Genomic DNA, 26,605 nt, shown 5'->3' with positions numbered 1-26,605 from the left:
CCCAAGCCAACGGAGGGGCTGTCCCTGCTGCGCGCGCGGCACAAAACGAGCTCCCGGTCACTATCGCTGGGCGGAGTTACGGTCGCATTCTGTTTTCGGTAACTGAAACTACAGCCCAAGCGAAACGACTCAAAAATAACACAACAGCGAAGTCCAAACGAACGAGGCGAGTTAAAACAATGTCCTCTCTAGCCAGTAAATCTGCGCAGGAGATTAGCGATCTGCTGGATGAGTATGGGATAAAGCACGGACCCGTGGTCGGTGAGAGGCTTATATTGTTTACTTTGTTGACTCAACGTTCATGCCCTGAGAATGCCATGCTCAGTTCACGGGCCTCACCCTGCCCGTGGGAGTCCACTCCTGCACTGTGGGGTCGCATTCTGTGGTTTTCTGTGTACACTTCAGTCCAGTGTTTCTTAAACGTACGCTGCGTGTGACCTCTTGTACCCAGACTCCACCAGAAGTCTGTACGAGAAGAGGCTGAAAGAGGCCATGGCCAAAGGGAGAAGAGAAAACTATCAAACATCACCTGACAAGACCTACTACCGAGAAGAGGGTAACTGTCCTTTTGTGTTTGTGATGTAAAAATATAAAAAATGGTTTGAAAAATGTTGATAAAGCCAAAATTAAGGAGATGTGTCCCTATCAAAGAATCATATATATACTGTCACAGAGCACTTTATTAGGAACACCTGTACACCTGCTTATTCATCATGCGATTATCCAATCAGCCAGTCATGTGGCAGCCGTGTACTGCATTAAAATCCTGCAGATACAGGACAGGAACTTCGGTTAATGTTCACGTCAAACATCAGAATGGGTAAAAAAAAAAAAGTGATCTCAGTGACTGTGGCATGATTGTTGGTGCCAGACGGGCTGGTTTGAGTGTTTCTGAAACTTCTGATCTCCTGGGATTTTCACACACAGCAGTCTCTAGAGTTTTTACTCAGAATGGTACAAAAAATAAAAAAAACATCCAGTGAGCAGCAGTTCTGTAGACGGAAACAAATTGTTGATGAGAGAGGTCAGAGGAGACTGTCCACACTAGGTGGAGCTGACAGAAAGGCTCAAGTACTAAGATAACCATTCTTTGCAACTGTGGGGAGCAGAAAAGCATCTCAGAATGCACAACATGTCGAACCTTGAAGCGGATGAGCTACAACAGCAGAAGACCGCGTTGTGTTCCACTCCTGTCAGTCAAGAAACGAAATCTGAGACTGCAGTAGGCACAGGTTCACCAAAACTGGACAAATGAAGACTGGAAAAACATAGCCTGGTCTGCTGAATGTTGAATTCTGCTGAGGCAGGCAGATGGTAGGGTCAGAATTCTGCATCAGCAGCATGAATCCATGAACCCAACCTGCCTTGTGTCAAGAATCCAGGCTGGTGGTGGTGCTGTAATGGTGCGGGAAATGTTTTCTTGACTCACTCTGGGCCCCTTAATATCAATCAGTCGTGGTTTGAATGCAACAGCCTATCTGGGTATTGTTGCTGACTATGTGCATCTCTTTGTAGCCACAATTTACCATCTTCTCATGGCTGCTTTCGGCATGGTAATGCACCATGTTACAAAGAAAAAGTCATCTCAAACTGGCTTCATGAACATGACAATGAGTTCAGTGTACTTCAGCGGCCTCCCCAGTCACCAGATCTGAATCCAAAACATCTTTGGGATGTGGTAGAACAGGAGAAGGGCCGCATGAATGTGCAGCTCACCAATCTGCAGAAATGATGTGATGCAGTCACGTCAACATGGACCAAAATCTGAGAGGAAAGTTTCCAGCATCTTGTGGAATCCATGCCATGAAGAACTGAGGCTCATTCGGAGCAAAGGGAGGCCCTACCCAGTATTAGTGTGGTGTTACTACAGTTATACTATTACCATTCCAGATCCACAGGAGACATCACAGGTCGGTTCTCACAGGCTGAGCAGTACTCCTGAAGATGAGTCTAAAATCTGTGGAGTGTCCCTTTTTAAAGGCAGGGAAAATGTGGGAAGTCTGCATTTATGACTAATATTTAACCGTAATAACGATATTATTACAGACAAATTCTATATTTTTCCCAACATATTCAATAAAGATGCATCAAACCAAGCCAAGCAAACCAACCGAAAACATCTGTGCAGCTGTTTTGTTTAAATTGACAAGAGAGGATGTTAATCGGGTGATTCACCTGCACTTAACTGTATATCTGAACCTCTGGGGTAAAAATATTATTGAGCAGCAATTATTGCTCTCAGCTGGGCCACTCAACTATTGCAAATGTTCAGGAAATAGTGTAATGGAAATGTACACTTACCTTTACATTTGGTGTGATGTTTGTGTTTTTATTCCAGTGGAGGATGTCACCTACGTTTACAGGACACCAGTAAGTATCTCTCTCCGCACTGCCTCCAGGTGTTGCTCTGTTGCCTTTCATTGCTTGAATCTCTTTAATCTGAATGTGTCCAGTTTGGAAAGAGGCATTCAAAATTTTGATGTCATTACTTAGGGATGCCGGATTTTCTTATATACTACCTCCGATAGTGGAATTTCAGCCGATAATTACACTTGTATCTGTGAATGACCACAAGTTTAATCATGTCACAGGGGAATAGATGCGTGTGTGCATGTCAGTCACTGCTAACCTTGCAAATCTTGCAAGTACAATACGACAAGGAACATTATGGGTGGGTGCATGAGGCTACACTAACATGTTGGCTCTTGTATAGTGTGGCATGTTTTAAGGACCAGTGTGTTGGATTTAGTGGCATCTAGTGGTGAGGTTGCAGATTGCAACCAACTGAATACCCCTCCCCTTTTTCAAGCCTGTAGGAGAACGTACGGTGGCCTTCGGGTAACATGAAGACACAAAAGGCCCTCTCTGGAGCCAGTGTTTGGTTTGTCCATTCTGGGCTACTGTAGAAACATGGTGGTGTAACATGGGGAGTTCCATGGAAAAGGACCTGTTTAGATATAGAGCTCATTTTAAGCTAATGGAAACACAGCGATTCCCGGTTTCAGGTCATTATACACTAATGAAAACATAACTATGAATATTATATTCCATTTCTGCCAGTAGATCCCCCTAAATCCTACACACCTTAATGTCCTTTAATGTGGATACACATTAAATGTGGATCTAGCCATAAATGTGTTTCAATTGAATGTATATCAATTGCATTTTTACCTGAAGGCACTTTGGAAATAAAGAGAAATATTTTATGAAGAATGTCAGTAAAAATGGCCTTTCTTGTGTCAACTACAATTGGTTTACAAAAATAGTGTCAACCGTGTGACAATCACCAATCTAAAAACCTAATTCCATATCGGTGAATCTCTATCACTGTCAAACACCAGATGCAGATACATTAGAACACGTACATTAATTGCAGCAGTTGAAGCTATTGGGCTTATAGGAATGCATTGTTTATATCAATACTGTTGTCAAATTTCAATACTCATTATCTCTCTGTTTCCCATTTTGCAGGGCAGAAGTGACGGTGCAGGAGACAGGTCAGTTCTCTTACTTGTCTTCTGCTATTAGGTTCAAACACTGATTGCCTTTCTTCTATTCTCATCCTCGTTCTATTTCATGTAATCAATTGAGCAAATACAAATCAGTCGGAGTTAATAATTGCTTTTTCTGACCTGTCTAGTGGGGATTACATGGGCTCGAGACCAGGGTTGGTCGAGAGGGAAGTTGAACATGAGTAAGTTACAGTTACACTGGTTGTTGTTGTTGTTGTTATAGTTGATGAGGGGTATACAAAACCTTCACATGTACACGTTTTGTGTCGCTCTCTACAGGATGCCCTACTCAACCTACTCAAGGTCAAGGCCTCAATACAGAGGAAGGGATTTTAGTGATGAGTAAGTATATTTACACAAAGTTAACTGGTGTCATCAGCCATTTTGGTTCAAACTTGCAAAAATTGTTCACATCACCTTTTTGCCTCCTGCAGATGAACTATGATGCAAAATTTCTTTTTTAAGAATCTTTAACTGTATATTCAAGAAGACCAATATAACTACTTAAAACCACAAAAGTATCCATCTATCATAAGCTGTGCCTCAGATCAGATTTTTACTTTATGTGGAAGAATGCTGCATTTTACGAACTCATTGTAATTAGGGCCACAACTAACAATCATTTTTATTGTCATATATATATTTATTATTTTTTAATTAACTGCAGTGTTAGTGTAACTGCACTTACTCAAATTCTGTACTAAAGTACCAATTTGAGGTACTTTGTACACTACTTGAGTATTCCCATTTCAGGCAACTTCATACTTATACTCCATTACAGTTAAAGGCAAATATTGTACTTTTCACTCCACTACATTTATTTGACAGCTATAGTTATTATAGTTATGCATCAGTAATTATCATCCAATAATATTATATATAATGGTAACACTGACTGTAACATTTTAAGTGTATTTTGCTTATAATATTTATGTACTTAAGTCATATTTTCAATGCCGGACTTTTACTTGTAACGAAGCATTTTCATACTGCAGTATTTGTACTTTTACTTAATTAAAGGAGCTGAATACTACCTCCACCACTGATTAATTGTTTAGTCTATAAAACGTCAATTCAGATGTCTTATTTTCTCTTATGAACAGTCTAAAACACAAAGATACAAGTATATAAAACAGAGAAAAGCAGCAAATCTCTACATTAGAGAAGCTGGAACCACAGAATGTTTGGCCCTTTTTGTTTGAAAAACAACAATACATTGATTATCAAAATGTTTCTGTCACAAATAACACTGACTGGCCCAAGGGGGGCAACACTGCAGTTACCTTCAGTTAAGACATGTTGAATAAGAGTGACCAGAATGACATTTTAGTCAATGATGAATCTTCCCACCTCACTGTGGTTTAAACAACATTAGTTTAAACTAAAGGGGAAGTGCCTGTGTATGAGGTCAAAACAGGTTAGCATTTGGTTACAGCTAGTTTGGGAGGGAAACTGGTAGCATAATTCTTCTGATTCCTTTCCAGGCCCTACATGTATGACACCCTAACCACTCACAGAAACACCTATTTGAAATCGACGCCCATGAAATCTAACCAAGATGCTCCAAAGGCACCAAAGTCGTCTCGCCTTATCCCACTGTGGGTTCAGTTGGTGTTCTTCCTGGCTGTGGCAGTCTTCCTCTACTTAGTTTTTTCCAGTATGGAGACAAATGAATCCCTCAAAGAAATACAATGATTTGCTCTTGTATTCATGCCCCTTGTACAGGGCTTTTATACTTCATTATGCATTTTAATTGAAAGAAGGTGTTTTGGTTAATGCCTTTATTTTAGACAAGGCTGAAATTGTGGTTTATGCGTTGTGTGCGTTATAATTGAAGTTTGCGTGCTTATGCTTATGGGTAAAATACATGATCGTCGCCAAGCTTTGGTACAGTAGCACTACAAGAATAGATGCAGATGCCACTTTAAAAAGTCAAAATCCTTCCTCCTAGGAAGCAGCTGTCTATCTGTCCAGATAGATTCAGTGTCATCTGTTGAAATATGTCGATCATCATCCACAGCTCGCCCCAGCACAGTGCCATCACTGGTATTTGGTCTGCAGTGCTAATGGTACCCAGAAATTATATTTTAAAAACTGAACTCACTCCAGATACTATGCCATTTTTGCACATTAAATACCCACAAATCTTGATGTGAGCAATTCCATGTCTCATATTTAGAAAGAGACTTTATAATTTTGAATGTGAGATTTTTTTTTGGCGCATTGAGCATTAAAAACTGCAAAAAATAAATAACTAAATAAATGGAGCCAGTCAACTCCACTGTGTTGTGGTGACCTTCAGCCAATTATATCTACTCCAAGCCTCAGCAATTTAGTGAATTTATCTGCATAGGAAGATCACACAATTTTTTTACCTGTATACAATTTATGAAAGGCAAATATCCAATAATTTAACTAAACAGAAATCTCTCATTCGACTTTAAGGGATGATCGTGCAAATTTCAGATGCTACCAAAAGAATTTGGGATTTCACCAGGTTTTCACCAGTTTGTTTGTTTTTCATGATATGGACATAGGAAAAAAAAAGAAAAAAAAACACCTGAACTTGTGTCACAGTGTGTATTATCAAACTGTAGTTTAGCATCAAAGGCACTGGGACAGATCTTTTTAGTATACCAAAATGTTCCTTTTTTCATTGTTCTAGTGTTTGGTCATAAGGGTGTTTAATAGTAAATGATTATGTGTGTATATTATTAATATAAATATTGACCAAGTCCTGGTGGTTTATATAGTCTTGGGGTACTAAAATGCTTCCTGTTACCAGTTTTTCAGAAATATTCATATTGCCGTACAGTTCGGACAGTGTTTAGACCAGCTATGACACAAGTGCCTGAACAGTTTCATAGGAATAATTTGGATATAACTTCATGTTTTTTTTGTGTTTAATTAAGTGGGGAAAAGTTTTATCTTGGGTAAAAATATGAAGCTGTACTGTTTATACAAGCTGTAATGTCATGTTTATGCTTTGTTTCACTAGCATTAATTCAGAGACACCACACTTTTGTACTATACAGTCCAACCTTTACATCCTATAGAGTTTGATGATATGATTGGTTTTGTACTTCTGTTTCATAATTCAAAATATAAAAGAGCTTGTATAAGTAAAGAAGTGTAAAGTCGTTTATTCAGGGACAAAAAACAAAATTTAATAATTGAGGTTATAAAAATAAAGTATATTATGCATTTTTGATAAAAGATGTCTCCTTTTGTCGTTTGATCTGATGCTATAAATTACAAAGTACATGCATATAATACCTGTAAAAAAACAAAACAAAACATTGAAACAAGAAGCTTCAACAGCAACATTTTAATCAACTCTAGTTTCTACTTAGACACTAAGTGCAGTAATGTACATGCTGTCAATGACATAAAATGCATAGTAGGGTTAGACTTTAAATACAAAAACATGATCTGTGGAAGCGAGTACATAATAAGCTAGTGGAGCCTGTCGTTAGTGTTAGCTGGTAATAAACAAAATGTTTTTGAACTGCATGTACACAAGAGACCTGAGGAACCCATGTCACAGTTTCCCCAGGTTAACTTTTAGTAGCAGTTTTCCACTCCATGCATCTGGGGTTCTGGCAGTAGCCAAGTCTGAGTGAATCTGAAGTCCAACCTGAAGAATTACTGACTGGAAAAAAGGTTCTTCTGTCTGTCAGTCTTCTGTGGCTGTTAGCTCACCATAACTCAATGCTTAAAATCCAATCATCCATCATTGTTTCCCTGCAGTAAAACTAGCCTGAAGTCTAGTATGAAAGAAAACTGCGGAAAAGTCTTTTTACGGTCGGTTAACGGCCTATTTTAATTTCTCATCCAGACTGCTGAACTGGTCCAGCTTGTGCCTTTTCATAAGGTGTGCTGGATGAGCAACCAAGTTGTTTGGTTCTGTGTTATGTCCCCTGCCGTCGGAGTCCATGTGGGACACTGTGAGCCTCCTGACTTTCCACTCATTAGTGATTCTGCTTGAAAGGAGAAACACAAAATGCTCTACTTTGATTCACTACCCTTAAACAATTAAGCATATGGATACAGGCAATGAAAGTAAAATATTTTAGCACCTATAAAAAAGTATTCACCCCTGCTCGGTCGTTTTCATGTTTTATTCTTTCACTACATTAGATCAAAGCAGATATAATGTGGCTTTTTTGAAAGAAAAAAAAGATCCTTTAATATCAAATTGAAATTTTTAAATAAATAATAAAAATAAGTATTCATCCTGCCTAAATAGGACACGGCTTAATCATAAGTGGTGTATCAAGTTGGTTTTACATTTAGTTAAATGGAGATTACCTGTGTGTAGTCAAGGGGTTTCAGTTGTTTGGAGTTTAAATACACCTGGAACTAGAAGGTCCCAGTTTTAGTGAGTTAGTATCATAGCAAAACCTACACAATGAAGACAAAAGAACATTCCCAAAGCAACTCACAAAAAGGTAACTGAAAAGCACAAGTCGGGAGATGGATACAAGGAAAAAAAAAAATTAAATCCCATGTGGTTTTTCATTGTAAACCCATAAAACATGAAAACTTCCAACAGTGGTTAATACATTTTTTGTATGCACCGTTTGTGCAAGAATCATGACCTTCAGTACCTTTAGTTATCTGTTGCCTGCATAGCCCGTCATAGCTTGTTAATTGTTAAGGCAACGTAAGTGTTGTCCACACCTGTAAACAGAAGCACAACTGTTACTATGGGTACACGTGCAGGATGCTTTCTAAAAAATCATATCCCTGTCTAAAGTACAAAAGCTTATGTTAGAAAAAGGAACTTACAGGTTCTGGTCTCTCGCTCCAGTTCAGAGGGCTTCTTCTCCTTGTTACACAGCACCTTGGCCACAATGATTATGACAATGACAGCTACAACAAATGTAAGGCCAGACACAAGCCAGCTGATCACCATTGGACTCAGCACTGGATCTGGGTCTGAGGGTCAGAGGAGTTATCTGTGAGTTACAATCAGGGTGTGGAATTTCAACTACTACTACTACAACTAATTGCGTCAAGCTGAACAACACTTAAGTCACATTTTCGATGTTATGATATCATTCAATTTTTTAGCCACTTAAGATTTCCAAGCACACACCACACACAATACCTTTCTTTATTGCTATAATATATGTCCATAGACTATAATATTATCAGTTTCACCTTTTATGGCTATAGGCAGGGGCTGGCTTTCTCTGGAGACAAAGGTGCGTCCACCCTGCTGGACCCGGTACAGGCAGTAGTAGTAGCCCTCATTCGAGCTCTGGGCGTTGGGAAAGGTGAAAGTGACGGACGGGCTGAGGGCAGGCAGGGAATGGCGCACTGTGCCGTTGGAGCGGATCAGACGCAGCTGGAAGGAACCTCCAGGGTACTGCTGCGGGGTGGAGCAGGTGATGTTAAAGCTGTGGCCTTTAATGACGGAACCAGGCGGGGCCTCCGTTGACGTGTTGTACCAGTGTTGGGGAGTCAAGAGTTCCACTGTGATCAGATGAAAAGAGAAATTCTATACGTTATTCAAGGCAATTCAGAAAAGACTCAAAAAAAAGAAAGAAGACTGCCATTACATGCAAAATGTACTTGCCAATACCAATTATTAATATGGAGAACTGAAATAATTGAATCAAAATTAATGACAATTATATACAGCTACAATGAAGCAACGTTGTCAATACAGAGTAGCGGTGAAAATAAAATGTGTAACAAAATAACAGAAACTCAAAAGGTCCACTTAACCAGCTTTCTGGAGATTTCAGCCACATTTCAAAGTCTTCTTCAGCAAATGGAGCTGGCTAAGGTCTCATCACATGACCTTTGGCTCAAGAAGACAGTGAAATGCAATTGAAAGCTCGGATAAGATAATAAATTGACTTTTGAGATTAGATTATTTGTTATACATACTATTACCGAAGATCAACAATGAACTTTCGTGCTCAAAACCAAAATGTTTGATGTGCTCCGCTTTATGAGTAAAGACATTTAATAAAAGGAAACCAAACCTGATTCGAGAGACTTAAGAGAAATTAAAATCAAATTTTGAGCAAACCTATTAGGTTGAGTAGAGCAGAGAATCAAATGTCTAATACAGATTGTGCAACTGAACAAAGTTCCATGGTAATGGGGTTTGGTGCAATAGGGTTATTGTGCATGAACCAACGCGATTTTGACTCACCCACAGTGATGTTGATGGAGTTGCTGGGTGGTGAGCTGAGCAGTTGAGAAGGGAAGCCGCCCATGATCCTGTACCGACAACTGTAGCTGCCCTGGTGGAAAGTCTCTATGTCAGACAATGTGAGCTCCACTCTGGTCTGGGTCTGGTCTGCCCTCTGTGTAACCAGCGGCGTGGACACTCCATGCTTGTACAGGTGGAAGTCACTGAGGTGGTGGCCCAGCAGAACACTGCAGCTGAAGCGAACAGCCTCCCCGGGTGAGAACACAGTGTGAGGTGACAGCAGAGTCAGGGTGGGTGTTAAAAGGGTACCTGTCAGCAGAGACAGGTTAACCACAAAATGTGAGGATGATCCAAGGGACCATACTCTTCAGTTTATCAATAACCATGCCTACATGCAGGCTCCGCCAAATACTAGCCTGGTGTTCCAGTCACACAAATGATCTTATTGTACAATCATACTTTTGCATTTTGTTGTTTCCTTGTTCCTAAAAAAAAAACAAATTTCTCTGCCCAGTCCACCTATCACCATACCAAATACGGTATGTACTTAAACATTTATTCATATGGCATACGCTTTTATCCAAAGCGACGTACAATCCAAGCCACAGCAGATCATGGAGAAGCCATTATGACAAATTTTGAGAGGGAAAAACATAGATAGAGAAGGACGGAGAAATAGAAAGAGAGAGAGAGAGAGCATATTAGGTTAGTAAGTATTCTGGAAAGAGGTAGGTCTAAAAGTGTTTTTTGAAGATAGAGAGGGATTCTGCTGACTTAATCAAGTTAGGTACCTCTTTCCATCACAGAGGGACCACACAGGAATGAGTTTGAATTGAGATTTCCTGTCTCACTGTGGTGGTAGGACGAGTCGCTGTTCATTTACAGATCATGGTTAGAGAGAACAATGTGTGTGTGTGTGTGTGTGTCTAGGCTGTTTATGTTGCTGTTATGAGAGTGTTTTCTGCTAATGCTTTAAGTTCTGGTAGACTGCATGGATCAGTGGGCAGGTGGATAGATAGATGCTGGCCAAATTTGACCCATAACACCTACGGATGCTCTTGCCGGATAACAAATTTACATGGCTCGGTGTCCCATAACATTTCTGTGTATTCCAGGTATTTGTCTAAATTGTTACGTTTGGGACTTACAATGTTCAGGTTACTCTACACAGGATTTAGTGTTTACATGTACTAGCTAAAGAGTTAATACTTGAGTATCCTTCATGCTGATTATTTTAATGTGTCGATTTAAATGGAGCCAACGGAAACTCCAGCTGCCACGTCATCTATGTACCAAAGTGGATGTTTCATAGCCTTTATGAATCAAACAACAGAAATCACTCAGTCAACCACCTGGGTTGACTCCTAGGTTCTCCTAGGTAGATAAAAAGCTTGATCAGACTAGAGTTTCACCTGAGCATTTCACCCCCGCATCATTCTCATGGGTGCAGTAGGAGTTACTGTGGAGGACAACAGCACAGCGTGTCAAACTGGACTCATGTCCAGTGCACTGGACATGCCGCAGCCAGATCTCTCCTCTGCCTGCACCGAATGCTGCATCATGAAGGGCAGATTCAGCTAAGCCACAGCCCAGCTCCAGGCACACCACATTAGCCTCCCGGAAGTCCCAGCCATGGTCGCAAACCGTCCCCCACTGGTTGTGGCGCCGTACCTCAACTCTCCCAGAACAATTGTTCTCCCCATCTGCTAGTCTGACCGCACCTGTGGATCAGAGAAAAATTGCTTAGAGACAGAAATAGCGGGAAAGGCTAAGGGTGCAGTAGGTTTAAATCAATCCCAGGCTTACCAAAGGCATTAACTTCATCCCATATAACACCTATCAGGCCTGTGAGGACATTAGAAACATGGAATTATTATCAGGCAAAACAAATTCAAATCAATTCGAAATGTCGACAATACCAGCTACTTTCACTAATTTGGCAGTCTACCGGGTACACTTAACACTAGCCAAACTAATGGAGTCTAATGCAACAATCCTGCAATGAATGCCCCCTTTATCACTGAGTTCAGTTTTGGTTCAAACTTATCTAGAGAGGTGTGAATCAACGTTATGGTCCTTTTGGTGGTTGTGATTTGTGGTGCGATTGCGTTGCACACATTTAGCCATACTTAGCAATGAAGCTGAACTAAATATTACAACACCTCCCAGATTAACAAACTTCAGCCTCCAAAAATGACCACGCAGTTGAATCAGCTCCTTTCTAATCTTCATGAGGGCCGAATTTATTGCCGAGCTCTTGAATCATTCGTCTTTAATTTTAGCTAAGTGGACCAAATAAACTGGTAACTGAATGTTAAGTTGTATAACAGTGGTGGTAATTTTATGTAACAAAAAGGTCCATAATTAAGCTAACTATAGGAGAAACGGTTCCCGTAATGTTAATTAGCGATACAAGATTGTTCAGACATAATTACAAGATAACGTCTCTGAAGTCACAAACACGAGAAAACGCATTTTTTTTTTTCTAAGGTGAATTCAATGTAGTAACGTTATGGTTATCTTATTGCGTAATCTCATAAACTACATAGCCGGTCTTGCCCTAGACCTAGCTAGCAGGCAAACCAACTTAGTTAACCGCTATTAGCTGCTTTAGCTCACCCGTTAGAAGGATGTGGAGGAATCTCAGCATCGTTCCCCTCACCCTTCCATCAGCCGGCCGGGGGGGAAGGATGCCCGTTGTCCCGGTGATGGTGTTGATAGCCGTTCAAAGATAGCGGCCGCACAAGACATGAGCTGGCTTCTGTGCTGGAAAGGCTTGGATTTGGCTAACTGAACTAAGAGCTAACGGCTGGGCAACTTTGACCAACTGATACCTAACGGCGCGGGTGTAAGTTGGTTCAAGACGTTGCCCGTAGCCCGAGCAGTGCTGATGAACCGCCAAAAAATAAGTATTTTCCCTCTTTCGAAATCAAGTGGGGGTGCTGGTGGCTTTCACAACAACACGTCTGCATCAGACTGCCGGGAAAATGCTAGGTGAGCTACATGCCGTCAGGCCGCCGTACTCGAGTGAACACTCTTGAGAGTTTATCCCGGTGCTGGGCCCTTCTCCCTGCAGCAGACAGAGGTCACTACACCGCCGCAGCATTTAGAATTTTAAACCCGTTAGGCTCCGCTTCATGGAGGGTCAGGACTCTGCACAGGGGCGTAGCAAGAAGTCCTGCGGCCCTACAAAGTCAATGTAAACACCTTAAAATTATACAGTGGCGGAAGGAGTTTCTCAGTTTTCGGGTTTTTTGACAGTTGGTCAGGGGGGAAAAAAACAAACTATTTGAATATGTAAACTTGGACAGGAAATAATGATGGGCATTCTCCACTATATTTGTCATTCATACGTTGAAAAATCAACCGATAATTAAAGACAATAATTTTCAGATGTATTGATAACAAAATTAATAGTTGCTGGTTTTGCTCGGTTTGTAAGCCAGCCATTGTTTCTGCTAAGTAATATTAAATTATTTTACTCAAACTTCAGACTGTCTTGAATTATTTCTTCTTTTCCCCCTTAATGTTTTTTAATAAAATGACCACACAGCAAATCTGAAGCCAATTAGTATTCCACCACAGTAAAACTGTATAGAATACCACTTCTTATAAGTCAGCCTTTACAAAGGGTTTATAAGTTGTATCTAATGGCTTTATTATTGGTTAATAAATCATTTACTTCAAAGATCAAATATAAGCCATTAGAGGATAGGCTGACCTTTTAAAATTCTTTTTTATTACAATACTGACATGCCCATATCTACATTGAAAGCATTACTGGTAAGTGTAATTGTTCTTCCTGTACACTTCCTGTATGTCTTTTGCAATATAATTAATAATGCAATTAATTACTCTGTTTATATTTATGCTTCATTTAGGTCTATGTGAACAGAGTTGCTTTCCCTATGGCATAGAATATTGTTTTTAATTTTAATCAGGGTCATAAAGACCTGATTACATTCACTGATCGTACAAGAGAGTGATATCCTTCATACATTTCACAGAGGATAGGACTAACGGACAATTTATCATAGACATGTCCATGTAGAAATTTAACACCAACACATTTCGCCTTGCTCCTCGTGACAACTCCTGCTGCAATCCTCCCACTTAAAACCTTTGGTCATGAGCGTGTTTTTCCTGATTAGGAGGACAATGTGTATGTATCTACCAAAACCACAGCAGGAAGAGGACTTTTTTGCTGATTCATGTCTGAGTGGTCAGTTGGTTTCAAACATCAAGTGGCTTATGCAATAAATGTCATAAGGCATACTTTCCATTGCACATCATTTTCTTGTCATAGATTACTTGACTTTTCTGTGGCTTTCCTTCTCTTCCTTGCATTATTAATATATTATTATATTTATTACTATACATTATGTATTATGACCAAATGCATTTACATTTTAAGTGCCTCACATCATTACTTCATTTGGGCTCACGTCCTGGAAGGCATGTGTCTGAAAAAGAGCTGCAGCTTGGGAGATTTAATTTCCACATGGGACATAACCTCAAAAGATAATGCCAAAGCTCCAGGAATAGCTCCAAAACAACAATGTTAAGAGCACTGAAAAGGGCCAAATCAGAGCCTAGACCTCAATCCAGTCCAGAAATTGTAATAGGACTTGAAACCTGCCCATCCGTGGTCCCCGGAGCAGCGTTGAAATTTGCAAAGCTGATATGGATGTATTATCCACAAAAAACTCATGGCTGTAATTGCTCTTAAAAGGCGGGATCTAGATTTTATATTGGTACTATTTGTATTTGATTTATGTCACTTTTCATTAATCCTTTATGTTGATTAGGGTCATAAAACTTTAACTTGTTGTAAAACAGTAAAGCATGAAAAAGTCCAAGAGGCTGAATACTTTTTATAGGCATATGTGGAGACAGTGGATGACTTGTTAACAGATGTGTGCGACTCTAGGTTAGATAAGTAGGCATTACAGGAAAGTAGTAACACATTCTCAGCAAACAAACAAGTAGCGAGCAAAGGAGAACCTTTCCTCCTATATTTTGCTGTATTTTATCTTTTGTATTTGGTTTTAATGTAACACATTACAGGTTTCCACCACACCCTCACATGTACTTTTATATTTTCTTCATCGGTTTTGTACTTGTAAAATAAATAAAATTCAAAAATACTGTATGCATTTTTAGCCAAATCTTGATGCTGCCACCGGGCACAAGGTCTTAATTAAACTAATTAATCAGAATATTTGGATTTCAGAAAAGGGCCAGCCAACTACTCCCGAACATGTTCTGATTTATCAGTTATCAAGCCATATTGAAAGCGCAACAACCCTGCTTTACTCTTGTGCTTGCTAAGAACTAGAGGCTAATTTCTGAATTTTTATGTCTGTATTAGGGTCAACAACAAACTGATGTAGTTTCTTGATGCAGTTTATTGAGCCACTGGTCAAAAAAAGCATCCGAGTTCTCATTATAGTGTAAAAGATGACTCTTTTTCACAAAGAAAAACACATGTAAGCCTATATATGTATATATGTGTGTATGAATATATATTAATGAAAAATATGATACATTTCTCTGTAATTCCAACTTTAGAACCAGCACATTGTTCTTGTGAAACAAAAATCTCAAAATGGTCTGTGGTCATTACACTGCAAGGAACCGCACTATTACTTACCCTTCGTCTGGATAACTTCCCTTTGTCAACTAAATGAGTTGACTAGCACAATCATCTGTGATGGTACATTTACCACTGATAAAAGGAAACAAACACTGTCATAAAATAACAAAACATAAAATAACTTAGTTAACTTAACACTAGTCCTCTCAGAAGATGACTTATTCACAGGTCTGGAGTTTCAATAAGAACCACAACGTCTTGAATTATGTTGATAAACTCCTAACGACAAGCTTTCAATAAAATAATTTGTTTAGCTCTTTGGATAACAGTACAATCTGCTTCAGTTCCACCATAAAAGTCTCTGTAGCACCACATCAAAATATGTACAGTATGTGCTGCATTTTCAAAGTCTCTTGCCCAGTGTGTCTTGCGTTTTGTGAGGCACCCATTGTCAGAAAAACGCCAACTTTTAAACATGTCTTCACTTGGGGTCTCCCAGCAGATGGACAATGAGTTCATAAGTGGAGAGGACGATGGCTGTATTAGGGATTTGTCTAATTAGCTGTGGAATGAGTCCTCTATAAAAAGCTGCATAGCCTTCCTCCACCGCTATTAACCTCCCTGTCTGGAAGAAATACTTGTACTTGCTGCCTTCCTCACGCAGTCTTGTCCGTATGACCTCTGTGGAGACAAACACGAAACAGTATTAGTAATTTAAGTAATTATACATAAATCTCCCTGACATTTAGGTTGTTGCACAAGAAAAACTATGGATGCAAGTGTTTACCATGTGGGTAGGCGATGCAGGACGCACAACCCTTTGAAAAAGCTGCTGCCATCATCAAACCCAGGAAGTCTGATGCTCCTTTCTCCTTTTCACTATTCGGGGAGGCAAACTGGCGCTTGGCGAGGTGTTTCTTTAGTGTCTCGTAGATGAGGAAGCAGATCATGGTCTCCGAGATGCCGGCATAAGATGCCGTCAGGCCTCGGTAGAAGCCCCGGATTCCTTCCGTTTTGTAAACATAGCGAGCACACTGCAGTGCATTCATCTTTTTCTCTCCTCTGGCTCTGAAAGATCAGACAGGTCAGGCTCATTAGGGCCAAAAATCACATTATGAGAAGGGCTACAACTAAAAAACAATTTTAACTATTGCGGATCATATATCCTTAGTAGTTGTCAATTAATCATATAGTCTACAAAATGCCAAAAATACTGAATGCCCATCATGAGGTACCAGGGTCCAACAAGTCAGACAAACAGCTCTATACCTAATATAAATTTTACAAAAAGCAAGCCGTTTTCACAAGTGTAGTATTTTTTACTTTATAAATTATATAAAAACTGGAAGCTGTTAATTTTCTGTTTGTGATCTAAGTCAACCCTTTAAGGGGAAGCATATAACATCTTACAGTTTCCTTATTTGGTTGAACGAGTAACTAGTCTAACCCTAGCTGAATTTTGTTTAAAAATCAACCCATTTCGCTCCTTCATTCATGAATCCACCATTTTATGTTGCAGGACATGTGTTCTTTAAAGACAGAGTGGACAGAGTTGTTCCTGTGACCTCACATGATACTACTGCCCTGTACTCGATAATGTAAATATAGACTCTTCTTCTGGACGCAGGACAGTGCGTCAGCAGTGTGTATTTATGGCGCCAGGTCACACGCTCAGTGTCATACACTGCGTAACCCAAGGACAGAGCAGTGAAGGCGGGATCTGTTAAAGGTTTCTGTGAAAAGTCACGTGAAATACCTTCGCGCTCGCGAAGTTCCTAAAACGAGTCTGATTGTTTTACACTACAGTCTGCCTAGATCTAAAAAGATGCATACATACACAGGGTAGGTGAAATAGAGAGTGTACACACTTTTTTTCCAGCTGCATCCTGGTCTTGACCATCCAGATGGGGTTCATCAGAGAGTTAGTAACGAAAGCTGTGGACAAGGGACAAAATAAGAATGTACAGTTTTACTCAACAGCGTAATGAGATTATCATCCCCCCCGGTGTAACTCTTACAAAAGTTGTGAAGACAAAAAAATCATTTGTTGTTGTTGAACTCACTGAGGGAAATTACAGGATGAACATGTTTATGCAATAGCATAAACATCTGCAAAATATACTGCAATTACACTGCAGTCAGATATACTTGCCATGCAGTAAAAAGAGCCTTTTCTGGAGCCAATAATGTTCATTTTAGAGGCCTGAGAAAGGCTCGCATTGGAACAGTGTTATTTCATGTAACAAACGGAACATGCAAACTGCTCACCTGCAACACCAGCAGAGGACATGTGCACCAATCCACTATTAGGGACGAACAGCCCATTGAACATTTCTTTAGATTTCGAGTAAGCAGCAAAGTAAATGGCTCTGCAACACAGAGAACAACCTGGTAAGAACTCTACACAGAAGCAGCTGTAATGATTAACACGCAGTGCTTAAATATGAATGCACTCTGAATATATGAATGTGGTTTTATGACAGCTGTGCAATTATGTAAATGATTCCATTTGGGCTAGTATGAGCCTTTAACAAAGTGTATCCAGAGCAGTCTGTTTCCCGGTGCCTGCTCTCTGCTTGGTTTCTGGAACAAACTGTCACTGCACCAGAATGGGCTGAATAAGCACTGGGCACCACAGATACCCACAGAGCTGCTCTGAATGTAAGCCTGTCCAAGCTGGCCAGTGGAACAGAAGGACAGTGCAATTACTGAGCAAAGGCTCATGCTGTGGCTACTCATTAACCAGGGGCAAAGTATAGGTAACTCACAACCATTTTCAGTTCAAAAGTGTCTCAAAGTCTGATCAACATTTTGTGACAGATAATAGGGATATTAATTTTACGGCTATATTAGGGTTGTAAGGAAGTTTACTTCCCACATCATCAACCATGAGCAAAAAGGGCAATACCTTACTCTTTGTAAAGCCAGTTAATGTTTTCAGCCATTTCAGAGAAAAATATAAACACAGCTTCCTCCTTTCTTTGTTTTCGTTTGTTAGCAGCCGTGGTATAATACATCCTAAGGTTTCCTGATACACAGAAACAAGACTCTGCTGAGAAATCACTGTTGCTTCACTTCGTGGCCTTCTTTGCCTCTGCTTTGTTTACTGATTCTGAATAAAACAACACTTCATTGTATTTTAGCGTTAACTTGTATTGTAATACGCAGGTATCATTAACGCAGTAAGGGTGGTGGTGGAGATGGACAACCCTGATGTATTTCACATTCGAAAATGTGTTGTGCAGACACTGTTTCCACTGTACCTTGAGGGGGCCACACCAACAAGGTTTGGCCCCAGACCACGGAAAAGTGATCTTGGTCCCTCTTTTTCAAGAATGGATCTAAAATAAAAGCAAAGAGCCATAAACCATCAAATACAATGTAGTAATTGACAGAATTTTATTCATACACACCATCATACATATGAAACTGTCTCTACATTTGTTACAGCAAATGTCAGTAGGATTATCCCAGGCTCTATTAAGAGTATGAGTATGATAGCTCCCTCCTGCAATCATCCAAAGTGTTATGCCAGTCCTTTTCACTTGAGCTGGTTTTGCATAAGTTACTAAACTGAACCCAGTCCCCTCTGCAGCGCTCGGCTCGTCACGTCAGCCACTTCCCCACAGAGTTTTTAACTCTTCGTAGGCAGTGACCTTCATTCTCCGGATGACAGGTGGGTCTGCCTGGGGCCAAGCAAAGGGGTGGTTACAACTTCAATTTCTGCTGGTTTTTGTAACGCACACCTCGTCTGTCAAGCCGTGCTCACGCATTCTACTTCTCTCTCACTGATACCCAGCACCTTTTCAAAAAATGATGAACAATGACCTCTTTTCAGTTCAAATTAGTGTCCAATCACAAGGTTTCCATGACTGGAGAAAGGGTTTAAAAGGTCCTTAATTAATTTCTTGCGCATTTTACACAAACATAAAACTGTAAATGCAAAGACAACCCTCTTAACAGCTCTGAAATTCAATTTGTATCAGCAAAAGTTAGTTGAAAAACTAGCATAAAACCTGAACTGACGAGGAATTTTTTGTTCTCCAAAGACAAAAACTTGTCTTTAAGCGAATGCAGCTTTTACAGCCTCAGCTAGAGCAGACGCCAGACCAGACTGGTTCAGTCTGTGGCCTCAGTCCTCTGAGTGTAATATAAAACCGACACAGCACCCTGGATAAAACCCTCCCTCTTTCCTCTTGGCCCACTGGGGCTGCTTCTAATCTTCCCCAACCTATGCAGACTCATAAAAGGGTTACTCTCATGGACATCACAAAAACCTCTTGTTATGGGCGCATCTTAAGGCCTGCTGGGAAAGCGTGTTTTGTGTCGCACCAAACACCTGGTTAAGGACACTAAATACGAGCAGGATACTGTGTGCCGAATCCCCACCTTTTGTGGGAAAGGATTGGAGACCTTAAGACTATGAAAAGCGTGAAGCAAATGACAGGCTCTCTGAAGTAGCTCCACAGACTAAATCACAAGACCTGCACAGAACTTTATACAGCTAACCAAAACACAAACACGGTTATTTTTGACAAATCAGTCGCATCATCGTGTCAGACATGCCAAAACACGGAGGTCTTCACAGGGTTAAACTCAATAGGATGTCATGATGCAACTGCAAAAGTCAGCAGCTAATAATTATGCATGTCCCTACACGGTAGTCCTGTGAGGGGGAAACAATTTGTCCCTTTCTTTTCAGTTAGAAAAATACAAACGCCTAAAGGGACAACCCACACGGCATGCTGCATCACCATTTGCCTAACACCGCCACAAACAGACATCTTACCGTAAAACCTGTAGCAGCCCAGGTGTAACAGTCCCCGGTCGTATAACCCCAGTACCGCTTAGGGTCCCCAGCTGGACCTGGAAGACAGGCCTGAGGGTGAAGCCAGAGGACTGCAACCGTGTCTTCAATACCTCCAGGGGGCAGGTCACGATGGCTCCCACTGTACCACTACACCTGCAAATTGATAGCAGAAAAAGTAGGATTATGGGCCTTGGGGAAGGATGCTAAAATCTCACCAACAAAGTAGGTAATGTCCCACTGGACAATACATGTATATTTTGATATTAGAATAGAATGGTTAACCTGCTTAGAATAGTGTGACTCATTGAGCCACGACTGAGGAAACATTTTTTTCCCCAAACATAACGCAGCTGAGGAGCCACTGGCCAAGTGCAATGAACAATTCTGGTCAAAGACCAGTGTCTTGCTCTGCAGTGGAAATAATCTGAGTTAACCCAACACATCTGATGCACAGTGTTTTCTGGCTGAGATGTTCCGATTGTATTTGGAAAGACTTGTTTGCCTGTGGAAAGACTGATTTTAGATAGCACTTTTCCAATTTCAGCGCAAAAAATTAATTCGTTCAGTTACATGTCTCACTGGTACATCTTTTCTAACTGTGTCTATAACCATGTCAGTGACAAGCTTACAAGTCTGGAACAGATTAGACTAAGCCTCTGTACTGTGTCGCGTCTGAAGGACAGAGTCAAACATCTTAGCAAGTAACACCCGACCTAATCGTCCATTCCCTAATCATTCAGCTATCTATCCACCACTGTCTGATTGTTAAAAATTATACAGAGAAGAAATGACACTCTGGAGTAAATTTTCCACATAGCAGAACTTAATCTGAGAAACACAATTAACCATGTTGAAATAATGCACCTTGGAGTTGTTGTTGCTATGACCACTGACCACAAAGATAAGATACCCTGGGGAAAGGGTCCATGTGAGGACCCGCTGGGAAAAAAAACAAGCATGTGTGTAAAACTCCATTGTTGGTGTTGTACTTTGGAAGTAGACCAAAGGCTTTCATTCAAGTTCAACTGGTTTTCTAAGTAATTGTTTACTCCAGAGTTTAACACACACATTTCCCTCCATAGGTTCGACAGTCTGCATGTACTGCCTATGATGTGTTCAGCCGGCTACAGTGAAAACAACGTGGTCAACACTCCCATCACATTATTATAGATTTGATTTTGCGTTTTAACAATCACACGTTCAAATCACACATTTCGCTTGCAAAACTGAAACTGGTTTCGTCATAACATTTCAAGGGTAAAATGGCGTCATTTTTAACGAGCCGGTGCTCTTTGAATGTGTCCTTAACGTCCACCGGACGCCATCCGACTCGTCGTTATAGCACAGTCCTTCACTGCATTATTCGGGGTTTACAAATAGCATTCGTCGGCTAGTTGGTGATGAGCTGTTGGTGGTACGTGGAGCTGGTTGTTAGCGAACTGTTATGTAACGCCGGGCGACATAATGGCTAAAGGCTAACTACTCCAGTGACTGCGCATAGACTGTATATGAAAAGTGATTTCGCCACGTCCAGCCATAACGGCGACGGTAGATTTAGCTAACCGCTAACTCGTGGTCTTGAGTTACACATTACAGCCTTAGCTTTCACCTAATTATCTAAAACGTCTGGCTGTTGAATGAACACGAATGAACAGAGACAAGGGGCTGACTGTGATATATCTTGCTAGCTGACGTTAGCTATGAGGCTTTAGCAAACTTCCGTACTGATGTAACAAAACTCAGCTGATCCATGGAAATAAAAGGTGCCGCCGGGTGGTTCATTGTCTCGAACAATGTTAGCTATGTTACTAGTTTAACATGTAAAAAAATAATTTTACATGATAAATTTGTCCACTGGTGAAGAACGGGTTGAAAGACACACGTCTAAGTACAGCACAAACGTCGTGCTATGCTAACACGAGCTAGCTCGCCTTTATGTACTTTAGCATGCGCGCTGGTGGCTCCGAAACCTATAAATTACAGAGTGAATTCTCAGTTTCACACAGGATTTCAGGGACAAGACTACATAGCCTAAACTCAAGTTACCTCTTCATGGTACATTAACCGCTGAGTTATTAATAACTTTACTCCAGTATGAAGCAGTGTCGTTAACGTGACTTACCCCCCGGCGAAGAGATGTAGCAGCGTGTCTTTCTGTGCCATCTCTCTCTCTCTCTCTTTTTTGTTTTTCAAAAAAGAGCCACCATAACTCTTATTATACTTCTGTTAAAATCTTGCACCAGCGAAAGAACAGGGCGACGGCGCTGTGCTCCCGGTGCGCGGCGGTCCGGTAATCCGTGTCTATCGTCGGAGCTGACAGCGCGGGGCGGAGCAGCGCGGTGGCCTGAAGAGCTTGATGTGACGTCAAGTGGGCCGGGCGGGGGTGTTGTCCGTGACGTAGGCACATGTGCTCGACACCTTGCGTCTTTGGCCATCTCTCAAGTTGTTACCCAACTGTACCCGACAGCAAAGAGAGCTCCCAAAAAAACAACGTTTCGAACTGCCGAGTCCCCCCTGACCTTCACCGTTTTCAGTACAAAGTTAGAGACTTAATTGTTATGTCCGGTAAGACTTTATCGCACAGCCCACGATTTAAAGTGTAACTTTGTTGTGTGCATAATGTCAAGGCTGGATTGCCAACCAGGCAACCCAAACTCAATGGACCCCCCCCCCCAAAAAAAAAAAATTCCGTGGTGTACTCCATCTCATTCTCGTCTACATAATCTGAATAATCCTGAATTTGTTAGAAATTTCTAGAAATTCACTCTCCCCGTTTCCCCATTCTACATTTTTGTCTTGTAGAGGGACCCTGTGTCAAAATCTAGCTTTACGAGCAGATTGTTTTAGTACAATGTGTTGCAAAGTTGTGTTTTATCAATAGGCTTCAATTTTTGTCTGTGTCAAGTAGTTAATACACAAAAAAACTTGCAGTGGGCCATGTAGTATTTTTTCATCGCAGAAGTACTATAAGGCTGCAACCAACAATTATTTTCATTATCAGAACCTCTGACATTATTTCCTTTGATAATCAATTGATTGTTCAGTGTTTAAAAATGTCAGCAAATAGTGAAAAATGCTCATCATTATTTCCTGGAGCCTAAGTTCACATATTCAAATTGTTTTTTGTTTTTTTTCTGACCAACAGTCAAAAACCCAAAGATTAACTATCAGAAAACTGAGGAACTAGAAAATATTCACATTTGAGAAGCTGGAACTGGAATGGAAGCTCTAATTTTTGGCAATTTTGCATAAAAAATGACTTGCACAACTAATTATCAAAATTGTTGCTAATTATTTGTCTGTCAATTATCCAATCGATAAATCAACTAAGCAGTTCAGGTCTAGTTGGTTTCTGTGTGCATGCGGAACTGATGAAACTGTCATGCATTGTGGGGGTCAACAGCTGCCCAAGGACAGACCCCCTAGGAGGTTAATCATGAATAAAGTTCTAATGCAATAGTTATCGGTTCCAACTGGTACTTAAAGGGATAGGTTCGCAATTTAAAAAAAAAAAAAAAAAAAGTTTATCTGAAGCTTATATAAGGCGTCAGCTATCTGAGTTATACAAATCAAGTGTTCATCTTCCAGAGTTACATTTGTTTTAGTACAGAATTCCCTCTTTGTGCCACTATTTTCCCTTTCCAGCCCAACACTGTCCACACAAACAAACACACCGCATATATATGTGGGTGGATCAAACATGGCTAATCTTTAATGTTTGTTTTAATTCTTTTAATTACATGGTAAGAACGAGGTAGCTTATGCGGCTGTATTATATCAAGTGTTTCTTGTCCTACTGTTTCTACTCTTTAATTATACAGTAAGAACAAGGTTGTTGATATCATTTTCCCCAAACTCTACTTGGCAAAATTTATTTCTCCTTTCCACTAAAATGCCCAATTATTACTCCTGTTGTAGTCTTGTTATTTTTCCACTGTACCTACATTTAAGTACCAACAGGAACTGGCAACTATTTTACTGGTACATACTTCTTGCAATGAAATTGCACTTTAAATCAAGGGCTGTGTTATAAAGTGTTACCAAATAATCTAAATTACATTTATTAAATTTGGGTTTGAGTTATATAATGCATGCAGTACATATTGTAAAAAAAAACAAAAAAAATCACAGCATTAAAAGTATGAAAAAGCAATAAAAATATATTGTTACATGTATAGTTGAAAGCAGATATCTTTATAAAAAGAAACCTAAATGTCCTTAAAAAAAAACATTTTTTTAAGGCTTGTAAATGCAGTGCAAACTGCACTCACAAAGTCCAATCACACTTATGTCCTGCAAAGGTCATCATATATTACAATGGTACATTCTGATCTGCATGCTTATCTCAAACCAGTTATCTGATATTTATTACCTCCTGCTGCTACAGCAGCTCTCATCAAACTATTTGCCTTCCTATAATTAGCCTGTTCCAGTTCTGATAAGAAACAGAAGTACAGGAATGGAAAAAAAAAATTGAGATAAAGAACATCATCCGTCTTCTTCTGCAGGAAGAACAACAAAGACCTTGTTTTTAATTGGAGACAAAACATGACACCATGACTGTTAATTGTACAATAATGAGCACGTGATGTTATGATATGTGCCGCCCACCAATGAGCGGTGTGCAATAAAAGTTGCAATGTAACTCCTGGTTTCACCCTGAGGTAAGCTACAGAAAAATAAGTTACTCAATCACCCCAGAAAAACAGCTTGTTTCTCTGTATGTCTGCACATTAACATCCATTGTGTCAAAACAACCTGGTCAAACCAGCTGCGCTTGTCTTTTGACCTGTCTGAAATCAAAACAACTTTTTTGCCATCCTGTATTGACCATGTACATCAGATCTGTGTTTGACATGAAAACATTGAACTTGGGATTCAGTTTATTTTGGTCATTGACACTGAAGATCTGAATTCAGTTTGTTCCAATGTATTTAAACCTTTGTTATTTACTTCACTGTTTTATTAGAGTGAGCAACGTAGTCTGACATATTGTATAACAAGGTTTGGATCTCCTTTTTTATCAGTCTTGCAAGTGTGAATGGTCTAATTTAAGCTTCTGTAAATGAACCGACCTCTGAGGTGTGTCAAGTAAAACAAATATATTTTAATGTTGTTACCAGTGGCTAAGAGTAACTAAGTTTAACTAATTTATTCAAGGACTGTACTTAAGTACAATTTTCAGGTACTTCTACTCTACTTGAGCAATTCCATATTATGCTACTTCACACTTCTACTCCACTTTATTTCAGAAGGAAATGTCCTTTTTACCCCACAACATTTATTTAACAGGTCTGGTTACTGGTTACTTTTCAGTTTAAGGTTTTACATAAACACACGGATGATCTTACGTAATATAACACATTGACCAAGACTAAACCAGTGTTTTTTTTTAAAGCATTGTCTAGTTGGAGTTCCTTTTCCATTTAGATGTGATGATTTTTTGGCAGTTTCACCAAAGAGGTATATTTATTCAATATTTCACAAAATAAGCAAAGATTCAGTCTAAAGTCCAAAGAATGAATACAACTTTGTGTGGAAGAGCTTTGTTATTCTTCAGTCTCCATTAATCATTTCATAACCTACTAACTAGCTCCACCCCGACCAGCAACTGTATGCAGTAAAATGCTGCTAATATTGAGACATAAATGTTAACAATCTGATAATGTCATATACAATAATATATCAGTCACAGGGGGCATACTTCGGCAGAATGAGTACTTTTACTTTGATACTTTAAGCAAACGTGCCGATAATACTTCTTTTCTTCTGCTCGAGTGGGATTTTGAATGCAGTACGTGTACTTTTAATGGAGTATTTTTTACACTGTTGTATTGTTACTTTTACTTAAATTCAGTGTTTGACCCAACAATGAGACTGGATGATGTGTTGGAAATGCTGACACCAAGCGTCCAAATATGGAACCTGCAGCTGCAGGACACTTCCTCATAGCTCTGCCTGTGGAGAGGTGAAATTCAGAAATCCTATTTTGTTGTTTTTTTTTGTCCACAAGCTGTTTTTAGTTTCATTCCTCTTACTGGCTCTTTTTTGTCTTATCTTCAATCATTGTAGTGTTGTTTTTGAACTAGTGGCCTTGTTAAGTTGCAGGTGCAGTTTAGATCCCAGCAGGGTTGTTTGAGGCTTTCAGTAATCTCCCTGGGTTTCTTTGACTCAGCTGCTAAACAAGATGTTTGTGTGCTTTTAATGTGCGTGTGCGCACATAAACTTAACTGAACCTAATCCTGTGCCTTGTGCAAAAAGCTAAACCATTACAGGGATTAAATTGTCTCAGTTTCTGTATCAGTGAAATTGTCACAGTAGTTGGAGACTGATGCAGCAGTGACAGATGCTCCAATCCCCCCACGCCCATCCCACCACTCCCTGCCCCCTTTAAGACTGATCTCCCTCCATGCCTGGCTTCATGTACATTTTAAGCGCTCAGAATTTGTGTGCCTTATCTTCAGTAGTATTTCAGTGTAAACCTGCTCGGTGAATATTATCTCTGTGCCCAAATC

General features: G+C 40.0%; 3 protein-coding genes across 7 annotated transcripts; 1 reads left to right on the top strand and 2 right to left on the bottom strand.

Moving 5' to 3' along the window:
• The first annotated feature begins 76 nt into the window (after positions 1-76).
• On the top strand, positions 77-6,722 carry LOC120803796 (emerin-like). Its single transcript, XM_040152709.1, has 7 exons — positions 77-261; positions 452-556; positions 2,339-2,370; positions 3,472-3,497; positions 3,641-3,694; positions 3,792-3,854; positions 4,997-6,722. The coding sequence occupies exons 1-7, from the start codon at positions 180-182 to the stop codon at positions 5,205-5,207; spliced, it is 573 nt and encodes a 190-aa protein (XP_040008643.1). The 5' UTR covers positions 77-179; the 3' UTR covers positions 5,208-6,722.
• Positions 6,723-6,825: 103 nt separating this feature from the next.
• On the bottom strand, positions 6,826-12,854 carry si:ch211-150o23.3. 4 transcript variants are annotated; one of them, XR_005709382.1, is made up of 9 exons: positions 12,304-12,854; positions 11,491-11,529; positions 11,097-11,405; positions 9,685-9,993; positions 8,679-8,993; positions 8,304-8,453; positions 8,123-8,195; positions 7,824-7,874; positions 6,826-7,492 (listed from the first exon to the last, which is right to left on the bottom strand). XR_005709382.1 is itself a non-coding variant. In XM_040152707.1 (8 exons), exons 1-7 carry the CDS (start codon positions 12,332-12,334, stop codon positions 8,152-8,154), a joined length of 1,197 nt encoding a protein of 398 aa, XP_040008641.1. In that variant the 5' UTR covers positions 12,335-12,854; the 3' UTR covers positions 6,826-7,495; positions 8,123-8,151. The 4 variants fall into 4 exon arrangements, 3 of the variants coding, with proteins under 3 accessions (XP_040008641.1, XP_040008640.1, XP_040008642.1); XM_040152707.1 differs by lacking the exon at positions 7,824-7,874 and having other exon boundaries at positions 6,826-7,495; XM_040152706.1 differs by lacking the exon at positions 7,824-7,874.
• Positions 12,855-15,074: 2,220 nt separating this feature from the next.
• Positions 15,075-22,439, bottom strand: slc25a33 (solute carrier family 25 member 33). Of its 2 annotated transcripts, none has more exons than XM_040153072.1 (7): positions 22,213-22,439; positions 20,070-20,243; positions 18,544-18,621; positions 17,549-17,649; positions 17,149-17,215; positions 16,068-16,348; positions 15,075-15,961 (listed from the first exon to the last, which is right to left on the bottom strand). In XM_040153072.1, exons 1-7 carry the CDS (start codon positions 22,251-22,253, stop codon positions 15,762-15,764), a joined length of 942 nt encoding a protein of 313 aa, XP_040009006.1. In that variant the 5' UTR covers positions 22,254-22,439; the 3' UTR covers positions 15,075-15,761. The 2 variants fall into 2 exon arrangements, with proteins under 2 accessions (XP_040009006.1, XP_040009005.1); XM_040153071.1 differs by lacking the exon at positions 22,213-22,439 and adding an exon at positions 20,955-22,203.
• Between the last annotated feature and the right edge of the window lie 4,166 nt (positions 22,440-26,605).

This window comes from Xiphias gladius, chromosome 18 (genome assembly GCF_016859285.1).
Source record: "Xiphias gladius isolate SHS-SW01 ecotype Sanya breed wild chromosome 18, ASM1685928v1, whole genome shotgun sequence".
NCBI lineage: Eukaryota > Metazoa > Chordata > Actinopteri > Istiophoriformes > Xiphiidae > Xiphias > Xiphias gladius.
The sequence above is the reverse complement of the archived record's forward strand: the minus strand, read 5'-3'. Positions and strand labels throughout refer to the sequence as shown.